The 14,791-nt window shown below is 40.3% G+C and overlaps 1 protein-coding gene across 1 annotated transcript in view; it reads right to left on the bottom strand.

The window, feature by feature from the left end:
* Positions 1-2,943: 2,943 nt before the first annotated feature.
* Positions 2,944-14,791, bottom strand: part of LOC119357773 (brefeldin A-inhibited guanine nucleotide-exchange protein 5-like) — a 15,786-nt gene continuing 3,938 nt past the window's right edge. The window contains exons 7-32 of the mRNA XM_037624611.1: positions 14,505-14,722; positions 14,347-14,405; positions 14,123-14,192; positions 13,924-13,992; positions 13,727-13,849; positions 13,572-13,625; positions 13,398-13,486; positions 13,141-13,237; positions 12,942-13,040; positions 12,658-12,864; positions 12,400-12,510; positions 12,120-12,304; positions 11,417-12,037; positions 10,889-11,306; positions 7,595-7,834; positions 7,368-7,491; positions 7,101-7,249; positions 6,623-6,976; positions 5,912-6,078; positions 5,622-5,830; positions 5,356-5,519; positions 4,387-4,503; positions 4,166-4,302; positions 3,800-4,088; positions 3,589-3,684; positions 2,944-3,496 (exon numbers count right to left, since the gene is read on the bottom strand). Coding sequence (XP_037480508.1) covers positions 3,434-3,496; positions 3,589-3,684; positions 3,800-4,088; positions 4,166-4,302; positions 4,387-4,503; positions 5,356-5,519; positions 5,622-5,830; positions 5,912-6,078; positions 6,623-6,976; positions 7,101-7,249; positions 7,368-7,491; positions 7,595-7,834; positions 10,889-11,306; positions 11,417-12,037; positions 12,120-12,304; positions 12,400-12,510; positions 12,658-12,864; positions 12,942-13,040; positions 13,141-13,237; positions 13,398-13,486; positions 13,572-13,625; positions 13,727-13,849; positions 13,924-13,992; positions 14,123-14,192; positions 14,347-14,405; positions 14,505-14,722 — 4,529 coding nt within the window. The 3' untranslated portion in view covers positions 2,944-3,433. The remainder of the gene's footprint in view (positions 3,497-3,588; positions 3,685-3,799; positions 4,089-4,165; positions 4,303-4,386; positions 4,504-5,355; positions 5,520-5,621; positions 5,831-5,911; positions 6,079-6,622; positions 6,977-7,100; positions 7,250-7,367; positions 7,492-7,594; positions 7,835-10,888; positions 11,307-11,416; positions 12,038-12,119; positions 12,305-12,399; positions 12,511-12,657; positions 12,865-12,941; positions 13,041-13,140; positions 13,238-13,397; positions 13,487-13,571; positions 13,626-13,726; positions 13,850-13,923; positions 13,993-14,122; positions 14,193-14,346; positions 14,406-14,504; positions 14,723-14,791) is intronic.

Genomic DNA, 14,791 nt, shown 5'->3' with positions numbered 1-14,791 from the left:
GTTGGGTTGGCGTATTTCGAGATTAGGATTTGTCACTCCGATTGTCGGAGAGGTATCTCTGGGCCCTCTCGGTAATGCACATCACATAAGCCTTGCAAGCATTGCAACTAAAGAGTTAGTTGCGAAATGATGTATTACGGAACGAGTAAAGAGACTTGCCGGTAACGAGATTGAACTAGGTATTGAGATACCGACGATCGAATCTCGGGCAAGTAACATACCGATGACAAAGGGAACAACGTATGTTGTTATGCGGTCTGACCGATAAAGATCTTTGTACAATATGTAGGAACCAATATGAGCATCCAGGTTCCGCTATTGGTTATTGACCGGAGACGTGTCTCGGTCATGTCTACATTGTTCTCGAACCGTAGGGTCCGCACGCTTAACGTTACGATGACAGTTTCATTATGAGTTTATGTATTTTGATGTACCGAAGGTTGTTCGGAGTCCCGGATGTGATCATGGACATGACGAGGAGTCTCGAAATGGTCGAGACATAAAGATCGATATATTGGAAGCCTATATTTGGATATCGGAATCGTTCCGGGTGAAATCGGGATTTTACCGGAGTACCGGGGGGGTTATCGGAACCCCCCGGTGGGTTATTGGGCCTACATGGGCCTTAAGGGAGAAGAGGAAAGGAGGCAAGAGGTGGCCGTGCGCCCCTCCCCTTCCTAGTCCGAATAGGACAAGGGAAGGGGGGCGGTGCCCCCCCTTTCCTTTCCCTCTTCCTCCTCTTTCCCCTTCTCCTTCTCCAACTAGGAAAGAAGGGAGTCCTACTCCCGGTGGGAGTAGGACTCCCCCTTGGCGCGCCCTCCTTGGCCGGCCGCCCCCTCCCCTTGGCTCCTTTATATACGGGGGCAGGGGGCACCCTAGTACACACAAGTTGATCTTCGTGATCATTCCTTAGCCGTGTGCGGTGCCCCCCTCCGCGATATTACACCTCGGTCATATTGTAGCGGTGCTTAGGCGAAGCCCTGCGACAGGTGAACGTCAAGATCGTCACCACGCCGTCGTGCTGACGGAACTCTTCCCCGAAGCTTTGCTGGATCGGAGCCCGGGGAGCGTCATCGAGCTGAACGTGTGCCAAGAACTCGGAGGTGCCGGAGTAACGGTGCTTGGATCGGTTGAACCGGGAAGACGTACGACTACTTCCTCTACGTTGCGTCAACGCTTCCGCTTCGGTCTACGAGGGTACGTAGACAACACTCTCGCCTCTCGTTGCTATGCATCACCATGATCTTGCGTGTGCGTAGGAAATTTTTTGAAATTACTGCGTTTCCCAACAGTGCTCCCGGGAGCTAAATTGAATTTCTGGAGTGAATCCCATTATTAATTGTATCATCATGTGTGCTTTCACATCATGAAAAAAATATTGTCACAGATACATTTACTAGCTTGATCCACAACCATCCCCTACCATGCAACATGCATTAGTGCATTCTAAGTGGCTTTTAGTTGGAACATGCATAATTTTTCATGTTAAGATTTGTATATTTGTTTATACTAAAATATCTCGCGTGGTTTAAATCTGATGGAGTGAATTAGTATTCTACGGTAAGCACAAGTTTAATTCACTAGGGAACACATATTAGTTCACTATGGGCCATATGTTAGTTTACTTTTGTAGCACAGACAGGAGTACAAGGTGTGCCTCCCCACGGGAGGACAAATTAATTCACTTGGGAGCACATGTTAGTGTTGTTTGGGAGCTCATGTTAGTTCACTTCAGGATCACAATTTTCGACCGAAAAAGGTTCATCAAAACCTATCAACATCAGATTTAGTTTTGAAGATGATGTGAGAAATACAAAATTAATAACATGGGATCCCAGTCTAGTTTTAAAGATCTCGACGCGAGGACAGGTGAAAACACGCAAGCTACAGCAAATGCTACAAATTTTCTGGGAAGGAGAAAAAATCGCTGGTTGGGTCTCTATTCAGTTAGCCATGAAGCGGCATCAACATGTTGTAATAAAAAAATTGTCTTATTTGAGGCAGGTTTGAGTATAAGCTTCTCGCAAATCAAGGCTTCTCACAACAAGCCTGATGCTTTCGGTAGCGAACATGCCATATTTGAAGACGAAACGATATCCATTGCCTCTTCTTGTTTTCAAAATTTTCTAGTGTCAACATGGAACAATAGAAGTGTTGTGTCAATTTTTTGAATTTTTTAAGGTTCACTTGGACATTTTTATATATTAACTGGAGTTTCTAGGCATTTTATGTGCATAATTTAAATTAAAACTACATGCACATATTCCAATAGAAAAAATGGGTGCATGCTTAGCTCCATCACGTCCCTCTCCCTATCCCTTGTCTTCGTGAAGGGCCCCACCTCGCCTTCCAATCCCACGGTGGCCAAATCGGGGGGAGTACTAATCAGTGGACATCGTGGCAGGCAATTTTCCTCTCCCAACTGCAACAACGGCTCAGGTAACGCATGCTTGCGCTAATTTTCGTGCTGAAATGTTAGACGCCCAAGATTTTGGGAAGGAGTATTTTGGAGTTTAATGTTGCATGGCATGCCTACATGCTACTCCCTCCATTCCCAAATATAAGTCTTTTTAAAGATTTCAACAAGTGACTATATACAGAGCAAAATAAGTAAATCTACACTCTAAAATAAATAAATCTACAAGTGTCTACATACATTCGTATATTGTAATTCATTTGAAATGTCTAAAAAAGACTTATATTTAGGAACAGAGGGAGTATACTACTACGGTTTTAAAATACTTTGTTTCCAAACACAGCTCTATCTGCTTTCCAAAAAGGAAGAATGCATTAACCACAGCAGAGATGGTACAGCTCGCGAAACAGGACGCACACGGGAAAGGGAACAATCATACTGTTACCAACTGATACTAGAGTGGCAAAAAGTCAAGTCAAATGATAAAATCTGACCTAATACAATCTTGTAACAATCTCGGAATCAGATAGATGAACAATGACTGGACTTTAACTTTATTAAATGCAGCCTACAAAGCCCTGCCATGAGTAATCTAAGTATTGCCACATAACAACAGGCACCAAGTACAATGTGCTGACCAATGTACACATATAAGCATATAATGCCATACCATCGTCTCAACTCTAGTTGTGTATAGAATGATAGAATCATGGCCCTCCAGTCCAGGCACAGAAAAATAACACATAAATTACAGCAACTCACCAAGGAAAAATGGCATGCTGCAACAAGCAAAGCTACTTTCCATGATATCTGTACTCACATCATCTACGAAAACTTGTATACTAATTTACAGATCTCCGGCTTACAAACTCTTCACCTCCTAGGATGTAGCTATTAAAGCAGATATGCGCCTTGAGGACGTGAAGCTTCCCTCGGTGCACCATGTGCAAAAAATGCTGATACAGAATATACTCCAGTAAGAAAGATATTTGCAACAGGGAGGAGTGTGAGCAGGACTCAGGGCATGAGTGGAGTAAGTTGTTTGCTGAAAAGATCGCCAAGGGCCCCACGAACATCCATCTGAAACATAAGCACAGATTAAAGCTCTAGTACTGCTATAACTAGTACTCCATGAGTCGAGTATATGTTTATCAACACAAAACCACACATACCTGATCACAGCAGATAAGTTTGGTAATTAATGGATAGAACTCTCTTAGGTGCTTCTTGAATATCTGAGCATCCATGATGCACATTCCATTCAAAACCTGAAATGCAAAACAAAATTAAAAAAAATAAAATATGGGAACAGAATATTTCTCCACAAAAGGATGAAAACCTCGGAAAGGCCCTATGTATATCAGAATCCAGGTGTACTATTACCTTGATAATAACAGGTGCACGTAGATCAAGTACACGGTGTATGTCCGCACTAGCAGTTTCCCCATTGCTAGGCTGGAGATCAGACGCTTCTTTCAAAATATTCCCACAAAATGAAACGAGCTTCCCTTCTGCCAGGCTCTTGAGCTTTTCTTGTTGATCAGACTCCACGCCAGATCCATTTGTTTCCTCAGATGAGCCATTTGCACCATTGTGCACTGTTGATTTGTGTAGAATCTCTAAATAAATAGTAGTTCCAGCTAGCTCCTGGCGAAGAAGATTTAGTGGTGGCCTACACATGATATTGAGTTCCCAGTGTTAGAAACATTAATTTGGGAAGCTAAAATATATGTAGTCTTCAAGCATTACCTTTCAGGCGGTATATGGTGCATCCTTGTCCGAAGGTTCGATGGTGAGTTATATGAAGAAGCAAATTCTAGGAGCGACAGCAGGATATCCATAATTGCGATCTGTTGTGTGGCTTGCAGTTTGCTCCAATACCTCTTCTGTAAAGTTCATCCGTCAGCACTAGTTAAACATACGATAAGTAATTCAGATCTAGTATCCATCTATAAAGCACAAACTGTTACCTGTATACTGTCAATAGCCCCAAGTAGCAGCAGCTGAGTGATGCATTTACTTCTAACAGTCTCCATCATAGGGTTCTCTTCTTCTTCAGTCTTGTCAGCTCCATCAGCTTCAGGTGTCTAGATCAACAGGCAGGCAAATTAAATATATAGAAATAACATAGCAAACCATGAAGAAAATGTCACTTGGTACTTCCAATGTTCCAAACTAAGCTCACTGCTCGCATCTGTTAATAGCCTAATATGCTTCAGTATATTGAATCATAGGTGAACAGCTCCTTCATGGATTCCAGCTCAGTCTAGCACAGATATGACTTCTGGCAAGTTACAACTATAGTCACAGATGCTGAGCAAGGTTTTCGAGTCAATGAGTCGACGAGTCGTTCTGGGGTAGCGACTCTTGACGAGTCATGCCTGGCCGATCGACTAGTCTCAACTAGTCGAGAGGTTAAGTCGACATCTGGCAGTGCGACTCATCGACTAGTCGACGACTAGTCGCGCGACTCAAAAACAGTGATGCTGAGAACATCGATATAAAATGGATAGCATATCAGTTGAAGAAAACACAAAAATAAAAGCCTCAAATTTTATTTGATCCTATACTGATTAGGATTCACAGTATATAAAACTGCCTAGCATGGCAACAAGGCGGTAACATTCCAAAAGTATCTAAACGTATCGATTTACAGTATATTATTCAATATTTTATGTAACTCCATCTATCCTTGTTTGAATGAACTCGGTTGTCGACAAGTAAAACCAAAAACTTATGTTTTGTGTGGAGCACAGAAACACCCAATTTATTTACCACACTTTTGTGACAATGTATGGTTAATGCGCAGATAGATATAGCAAGCAACAGATGCCTAGAGGCATATATGCTAATGACGCCTACAGCACATGTAATCTATTAATGTCCATATCATAGTCTAATGACACCTAATCATATTGGCAAGAGGAAAGAACATGCACCTTTGCAGGTGAGGGCGGAGCAGCATCGTCCATTTTGCCCTTTGATTTGGATGTAAGACTTCTGACCAAAAGATTACCCATCATATTACCCATAAATCTTTGTCCAAAGGTTTGATTAGATGGGGAGACTGCAGGTTGTGCTCTCCCAGATGGTGATGGCAAACCTAGATAAGTGGAACATATTGTGTAGAATTTTCAGTATTCCATTCATATGAAAGTATTGCTGGGTGCATAAAACAACTAGAGAAACACTTTAGCTTACTTACCATCTGAATTTTCCAATCCAATCCGTGGACTTGTTTCCTGATGACCCTCCTGTTCGCCATTATTACTTATTGATGCTTCTCCTTCCCTGATATCATGGTAACTACTAGCGTCGGTCTCAGATTCTCTTGAAAGTAATTGTTGATTGCTTGTCTTTTGAAATCCTAGTGAATTGAGGAGTTCAAGGGGTTGTGTTGTGTATGATGCATCCCTGCAATGTTAAAGCAACACTAATATATGAAAGACAAAAGCTAGAATACATTTTAGTAGGAACGAAGTTTGAGAAAAATACCTAATACTCTTAAGTAGTGTTTCCCAATCACCATCGCTGAATTGGTGACCACCAACCTCTATTAGATGAACTAAAGCTCCTAGAGCAATTGAGACAACAGTTTGGTCTGTTTTCTTGGCACACTCTAGAAGTAAGCCCAATAGAGGTGGAAGCATAAATGACACTTCCTGAAAATCACAATGAGATGGTAACCAACCAAACAACTTTCCAGTTGGATCTCTTCTACATGCCAGACAAGTAGACAACTGAAAATGAAAATATACCAAGTCTACTATGGATACAAACATGAAGTAAATATTACCAAATACAAACATGAAGTAAATATACCAAGGCCTTCTTTGGTAATTTTGTAGGAATTTTAAAGGATAGGAACTTTGTAGGAAAAATCCTTTAGAGCCCTTTGGTTTATAGGAATAGATTCCTATTCCTGTGTAGGATAGGAACCAATCCTTCTCATTTCATAGGGAAAAAAAACATTAGCCTAGACCCAATGAAAAAATTCCTATGCTATGAATCAAGTGACATCTCTTTCCCTACAGGAATTCAGATACATGTCATTCTCAATTCCTATGGTTTTCCTATTCCTATAATATTCCTATCCTATGAACCAAAAGTAGCCTAACATCAAAAGTCATGATATTGATGTTCCGAAAGATCCAAATGATTTCCATTAAGCAACTAAAGTAAAAGGACAGAGAAGGCATTTGTTACCTTATAGAAAGTATTGAAAAGGTTGCAGATTAACTGCAAAGAATGAATGCTAGTATCACGAAGCCAATCATCCCCAGAAGAAAGGCCATCCCTTCCAGCATGTCTCACATGATCAAATATAGGAAAGAGTACACGATGGAAAATGCTCTCCCAAAAGGGAGAAGAAAATTTATGTCCTCTCTCGTTCAGCAGATCAAACAGAACTTCAAGAGCACAATGTCTAACTTCTGGTCTGGGGTCTAAGGTCAGATCAGACAAGCCAGCAAGCATAGGAAACCAGTAATGCTCCGTCACATCAAAATTGGCCTCTGGGAGAACATCAACAGGCTTAACAGAACCACCAGGAATAAACCCCTATACAAAGAAATGGATGAGGGAAAGATAAGTCATTTCCATGAATAAGAGTGCAACAGAACTACAGATAATAACAGGGGCTGCAAAAAGTTTATTTGCAGCAAAGGGTATTCATTGTCCCAACCTCTGCCAAACGATCTTCACATATACGTAGGAGAGCAATAGCCTTCAAACTAATCCGAGGAGTGCATTTGTTATTGGCGAAACCAATAAGACAGTTAACACAATCCATGAAGCAATCACCAACAACTTGATCAAAATGTTCCAAGATAACTGCAAAGCACATCCATTCAGTTCAAATTTTAAGCCGGGAAGGAAAAAAAATCAATACTGTCAACATGTAAGTTGGCAGAGAAGCCATGCCATTTATATAGGTTATTTTAAAACTTGCCTTGTTCGACGTTTTCAAAAGCACTTTCAACAATATATTCGTTCTCATCATCAGCTGCTGCAGTGAATATCATGAACACACAACGCCAACCTGACTTTATGCTACCAACTTTTGACTTGATCAGCTGCACATTCATACAACATTTTTTTACTTGGAGCACTATTTGGTATAAAAGCCTATATCATTAGATTTCATTGATTGTCAAAAGAATGTGCATAATAACTTACTTGAACAATGCAGTCGACAATTAGACCACGGATCTTTTCGCTGCGACTATTCCTCATTAAAATAACAAAAGGCTTCAGTATGTCATTCTGGAATGTGAATTTGTTCAGCTCCGCACGCTCCAAGTACTTCATGCCAAGCTGCCTCAGTGAGTCAATGGCATACATAGCAACTTTCTCGTCATGGTGGCTCCCAGCAGCAATAAAATGCTGAGCCAGCACCGACCATATTCTGGCCCACACCTACACGTACACAAATAGATGGCAAGTTATTAGCAACAACGGCCTACTACTTTCATGGCATGACAAATCTTTCCTACTTATAAAGATTGGAGTTGGTGGTGAGTCCACCATCCTTTCCAAATAAACAAACACACGCATCCCCACATGTGGAACTAGCCTTCCAAGAGACATATAAACAAATGTAATTTACTCACATGTGGGATTTATCATATAAATAAACAAATACACTACTACCTCCGTCTAGGTGAATAAGTCATTCACGTACTTCTAGGTCATCGATTTGAGGAATTAAATATGTGTTATATGTCATGAAAAGTATATCACTAGATTTCTACACGGATGTAGTTTCTAAATATATATTTTTTGTCACATATAATACATATTTAGATAGTTAAATCGTTGACCTAGAACTACGCGAATGACTTATTCACCGAGACGGAGGTAGTACTTTCATGTGAGACCAATTTTTTTGTAAAAGGCACAAATAACAAACACAAAAGTGTGACTTCAACTCAAAGTCAATTTTGTTTTAGTTTCTCTTCCTAACCTATTGTGGTCATTTAAAGTTCTCTGACGATGCATGTCTCTACCATATTTTTGCTATCTTTTCTACATGTAAATCACACAACGGGCACAAGGACACTAACATTATTTGACCACCTCATAAGCCAATGGCTCCATGGCAATGCATGGGCATTGTGATAGTAATAACTACTCCCTCCGTCCCAAAATAAGTGTCTCAAGCTTAGTACTCCCTCTGTAAACTAATATAAGAGCGTTTAGATCACTACTTTAGTATTCTAAACGCTCTTATATTAGTTTACGGAGGGAGTACTAAGCTTGAGACACTTACTTTGGGACGGAGGGAGTACTAAGCTTGAGACACTTACTTTGGGACGGAGGGAGTAGAATTTTGTGTTAGGATTCGAGACAACTCATAACAGTAAAAGATCCCTGATGTTGATGTGCACACTGGCCCTTCTACCAGATGATAGACTGGCGTTTAGATGCAGGCCAATAAAATGGCTCCAGCAGGTACAGAAACATTTGGGTAAATGGAACACTGAATCTTTTCACGCTTTTTGCAAGACTTTGGTGCATAAAAACAAACTCAAGGAAACACTGGATTGTTTGGCCTACTGTAACTGGGTGAGAATGTCCGTTTAATCACTTGCTAACTGGATCAGATGTCTAAAACACTAGAGATGATACCCTCCATGTTACTGCAAGAATTATGCGCAATTATTTCAATTAGATTTGGTTGAATGAAACATTAGTATTTAGATTAACAATATGAGAATTCGAAACTAAAATACATGATTTAATGTATTTGTTACTATATAGTTGTAGAATATTTATTAAATGTGAGTAGCATGAATGGTGAGCGTTAAGCTGGGCCTTTTCCCATGCATGGTGACATGATGAGTTGGCATAGTTGCATGTTGAAAGAATTAGAGTTAGTGTGGATCAACTATTTAGGTATATAGGATGAGCAACTGTTCAAAACGAAAATATTTGTGTACCACTGTTCCTTTTGACCATATTTATATATCTGCATCATTGTACAGATAAATAAAATATTGATGTGCTGATTCATATTGTTCCAGTGCCACATGCCATAATGCATTCTGATTGTTGTGGATCTTCATATTCTGTCTGTGGCAAAAAATTCTTACGGAATAATATTAGGTTTTTCCACTTCGCAGTTTTTCTTCCCTTGGTACCAATGTGCGCCGTTACCCATTTTTTCTCAGAAATTGCATATCTACTACTGCTAATGTGTGCAACTGGGATTTTACCACCCAGAACATCAGAATTGCTCTAGTACAATGCAAGCATAAGCTATGGCATTTTCTACCACTTGCCAAATATATATTTGAGAAAGGCCCAAACTTCCCCCACACATTTCTATGAAGTTAACTTTTTCTCCCCCACTTATTTGGGACGCCATCCCCCCTATGCAGACGATTCACATGTGCTCGCTCCACTGCTGCACATCATTCCCAGTGCACATGTGGTGTACCACAGAAAGGGCTGAACCCAGGTGTGGCCCCCTGTCTCCTGCCGAGCCAGCCACCAATCCTCCAGGACTGTACCTGAGGTGGCTGGATATGCTGCTGTATCTGCTCACTCCACACACAAGCACAGGCCCACCTCCATCAAGTTATTGATAAAATTCCTCACCACAGCACATTTTCTTTTTATTTTCCTATTTTTCTTGAAGGGGAAGATGGTCATCTGACAATTGGCTGAACACGGTGACCCTACACAGAATGGTAAATAAACCCTACTGAACCTGTTTGCAGTGGTACCCAGTAATCACCTCCAATTATATAGTAAATTGCGATTTCAGCACGCCCTAGCGATTCCAGTAGATTGTACCCAGTTCAATTGTACTCCCTCCGTCCGGAAATACTTGTCGGAGGAATGGGTGTATCTAGATGTATTTTAGTTCTAGATACATCCATTTTTATGCATCTCTGCGACAAGTATTTCCGGACAGAGGGAGTATATTTCAGTAAAACAGCATATTTCTAAGAAAAATCAGGTAGGGGTGCATCCCTTCATCCAGAAGGACTTAAAAAATTAGGTGTTCAGGCTCTCAGTTGAGTAAAATTCAAGGACGCTCACCAATTAGGTGCATATGCACAACTTCATATATTTATAAATTAGGGTCATTCTAAAGTTTACATGGGCATAAACTCAATGGCCAATGGCTAAACAAAAACAATTCTGAATAAACCAGTCTCAAGTCTCCCCCTGCACCCATAATGCTCCCAATGTAAAATAAGCAGGTCTTTCTAACATAATATAAAATCATGTTAGTTCTTCTTTGAATAAAAAATAAAAAAAATTCTAACGGAATGAAGATATTGCCTGATTCAATGAAGCATCCTCTACAATGGCATATAATAGTAAGAAAGTAAGCAATTTCGACCTACTTATTTATCTCTTCACTGTGTCACTGAAAATTAAGTCTCATGAAATAACATAAGAATTGCTAAAAGAACAATAGGAAGCATATAATGCAAACAATGATAGAGAAAAGCATACCAAACGTATCCGTGCCATATTGTAGTAGCTTATTTCAACAAGCTTTTGCAAGCTGACGACACGAGGAGGTGTCTGTTTAAGTTCTTCAGCAGAAACAGCACATAGGCCATTGAAGAATTCAACAATAGAATCACTTGGTAGTTTTACACTGTTTACGAACACTTGTTCAGCAGGCTTCCCCGACAACTCTTTCAGTGATTGAACTACAGAATCCCTTGATATTTGATTTGATCCCTGCATAACAGTTGCGGCCATCGAAGGACTTGAAGTGATATACTCGAGTCTTGAGACACATTCTAAAACAGCATTCCAAGCATCTTGCAAAGCATCCATATCCGTGTCAGCTAAGGCAAGGAGAGTTCGCAATGCCTCAACATTTTTACTACGCATGTCCTTGGGAGCATGCAGAAATGTAAACCTGCAAAAGGTTAATGAAGGAAACGACACCATTACATCCATAGAATTAAACGGGAAAAATAAAGAAATAAACAGTGCAAATTCATAAATAGAAAGGGTTAATTTTCTTACCTCACTAAGGATGTCAAGAAAGCATAGCGCATGGTCTCCATCCCAAGAACACGAGTAAGATGGATACCAGCCTTAAACCCTTCCATGCACAATACAACCCTAGGCTTGTTGTCACCTTCCTCCATAGTTACAGAAAATGTTGCAAGCAAAGGCCATCCTACAGCCTCGAGCATTGGTCTAACAAGCTCAACCTGCTGAGCCACATGAAAAACACCCCTCTTCTGTCCCTGGTTTTTGAAAACTGCTTGGGTCTGCTTAATAATCTTTTCACTTTCTGCCTTTGTATCACTTGCTGACTTCAGTCTTGGGAGAGCTAAATTGAGGATATTGACGAGGCGACCCTTTTCTTCTATTTCAGGTCTTACTTTACTGGTTTTTGCCGCAAGATCATCTTTCATCTTTATCTCTTCATTGATAATTGAGTCATAAAGTTCCTCCAAGAGCTCCTTAGGAGCACATTCCTCTTCATCACTCACAGTGTTCAAACGTACGAAATCTGATTTTGACATCTTAGGCCATACCATTGGATTATGTGCATCGGTATTTAACATTATAACAGCATAAGCAAGAATATAAGCAGTATCTGCATTTTTAAAGAGCCCAGGGTTATCAGCACAGTACCTGCAAGTAATCACATAATTATTTGAGGACCACAATAGAAAATGTCAAAGAAAAACTGTATTAAGATTCTACAAATGCATACCGCTCAGCAAATTTTTCCATTATGCGATCAATCTTTTGTGCCTCCCCAGGAAGGCGAAATCCTTTGAGGAACTCGCGAATTGCGGCATCAAACTTCAACCCCGAAAACTTCATGGAATCGACATAAGCATGCATCACAGCAAGGGGGAATTCCTCATGCTGTCCCAAATATTCACCAATCATTACCTGCAAAGGTATAGCTCATCAAAGTTAGTGGTTAGCCACATCGCTCTGACCAATAACTGCGACAGCACAAAGAACATTAAATTCCATGAGATCACCTTATCCAAGCTGGCATTGCTCTTGAGAAACTGAGCTACAGATGATGCATTATTTTCAATCAACTTATTTGACAATAAATACTCGACCCCCTTTGCTGGCTTGCGATTGAACTGTAATATAGAAGGTGCGAAAGGGCCAGTTAGAATCAGTAGTGCAGCGAGAGAAAACTAGGACAGCAGGTTTGGTACAACCATTTACATGTATTTGAGAAGTATCATCAGGTAAAGGAAGCCAAATAATAACAGCAAGCCTCCCACCTCTGAAATTGCAGCCTCCATTGTTGATTTGTGAGCTTTAGCTCTCTCAAACTGATTGCGACCATCCTCTTGGACCTTCGCCTCATCAGTTGCCAAGCTCCTTGCAGAAGTACCATCATCATGAGATTCGGCAACGCTTCCATGATTTGAGGAATCTCTTCGAGCTTGCTCCCAATCAACCAATGACTTCAAAATACTGACCAAGCACTGCGATCCAGATTTATGTGTGATATTAGTGTCACATAAGAAAAGGTGGAGAAATTTTGAGTAATCAGAATAATAACCTGAAGAGATGACCCTTTTACAGAAACTGTCTGTGATGAAGCAACTGCAGCACTATCAGTGCTTTGAGATCCATGTGCAATTCTTGAAAGAGCACTAACCTGATAAGTATACAAACAATCAGAGACACAACTCACAAGTCAACAAACTTGAGGACATGCCAGTCCTGTGTGGTTACAAAACAATCTTCCTTGTACTTACCATGCGTTCAAAAAGGTTTGGCCCGTCAATGTCACAATCATAATTTACAAACATATCCGCAAGCATTTGTGAGTCTTTGCAGACTTTTTCCAGCATTCTAATTGAAAAGTCAATTGAACAACATCAGACATATAGGCAGGAAGATGATCTATGTCAGCAAAACAAATAAAAAATAAAGAAGACAAAATTGGATCAAACGCATTGTATGTTTATGCATTATGCATCAAGATAAGGTTCCATAAACAAAGAGGGATCACCTAAGGACACTGGACTTCTGACTGAGGGAGCTATCAGAGCTATCTAGAGACCTTAAGACTATCAAAGGAAAGAAAACACCAATTTCTCCCTGCATAGTATTTCAAAAAAGGGTCAGGATACCAGAAGAAATTCAATGCTGCAAAAAATGTCAGTTCTTCTGATGGAAATTTTACCTTGAGACTCTCTCTAAACCGAAGCAACAGAACTGAAAATATTCCGGTAGCATACTGCCAAATAAGAAAAGATGGTTTAAAATGAAAGAAGAATCTATCAATATAATCATGCCACAAGGGTATGCATCACAAGGGAAAAAAAATATAAAAAAGACCTGAAAAACAACTGGAGATGAAGACACAGATGCCCGGAGAAGAGCGTAGGAAAGGTATGCTTTAACTGAATCAATGAAGTGGAAATTTTTGGCAAACAAATCACTGACTCCTTCTAACAATCCCTGCAGATAAAAGAATCAGCAGATATCATCTAAACAAAGAAAACAAAATATTAACCTCCACAATGTAAACTAACCTGCAACAGTTCAAGTGACAGCAGCCTTGTCTTGGTAGCAACCTCATCACTTTCTTCTTTCATGCTCATCTAGGAGGATGAGAAGAAAAAGGTGAAAGATGAACAAGTGATACTCTAGCTAAGTCTCTTTTTGCAGGGAATATTCTAGTCAAGTCTGATAAAAGTAACATCATGTAGGCCATTCAATAGAAACACTAACCTTGCAAAGAGTCCTAAAAAGCAATAGTGCATCCCGCTGAATTATGTTCATTGTATCCAGGTCAATTCCGCTGGAAAAGAGAGGAAAGGAGGGCAAAGGTAGTAAGTTAAGGAGGGCAAAGGTAGTAAGTTACTGCCACCTCTTAACATGTCACTAGGAATGATGCAAGGAAGTAATATTCTGGATATGAGTAAGTGCTAAACACAATTTAAAGCTCAACCTACCCTGAAACTTTCTTTCCATCCTCGAGTTCAACAGCCTTGTCAAGAACGGCCTCCAACCCCTTCAAAATGGATCATCGTATTAGAGAACTAATGAAATATATAACCGTTCAGATTGTCCTGATGGAAGGATTAAAAAGTATCCAGTCCAATTTCACTACCTTAATATCCGCTCCGCCTGCAAGATTCTGAAGCTCTTCAACAGATGTTGGAGATGCTTCTGAAGCCCGGTTCATGGACAACGCATCTCCAAGAGTTGTTTTTTCCTCATCCTGCTTGTCAGTGGATATTTCTCCATTTTCTGAGTCCTCCTTTGTGCTAGACGGAGGTGCATCTTTAACTGCAGAACTTGCAGGTGGTACAGAAGCCTGAGACACATAGAAAGAAAGATCAGCACCAAGAAAAACCTTCAATGAGCCATTTTTCTTTTATGTGATGCTAATATAAG

Source organism: Triticum dicoccoides, chromosome 2A (genome assembly GCF_002162155.2).
Source record: "Triticum dicoccoides isolate Atlit2015 ecotype Zavitan chromosome 2A, WEW_v2.0, whole genome shotgun sequence".
NCBI lineage: Eukaryota > Viridiplantae > Streptophyta > Magnoliopsida > Poales > Poaceae > Triticum > Triticum dicoccoides.
The sequence above is the reverse complement of the archived record's forward strand: the minus strand, read 5'-3'. Positions and strand labels throughout refer to the sequence as shown.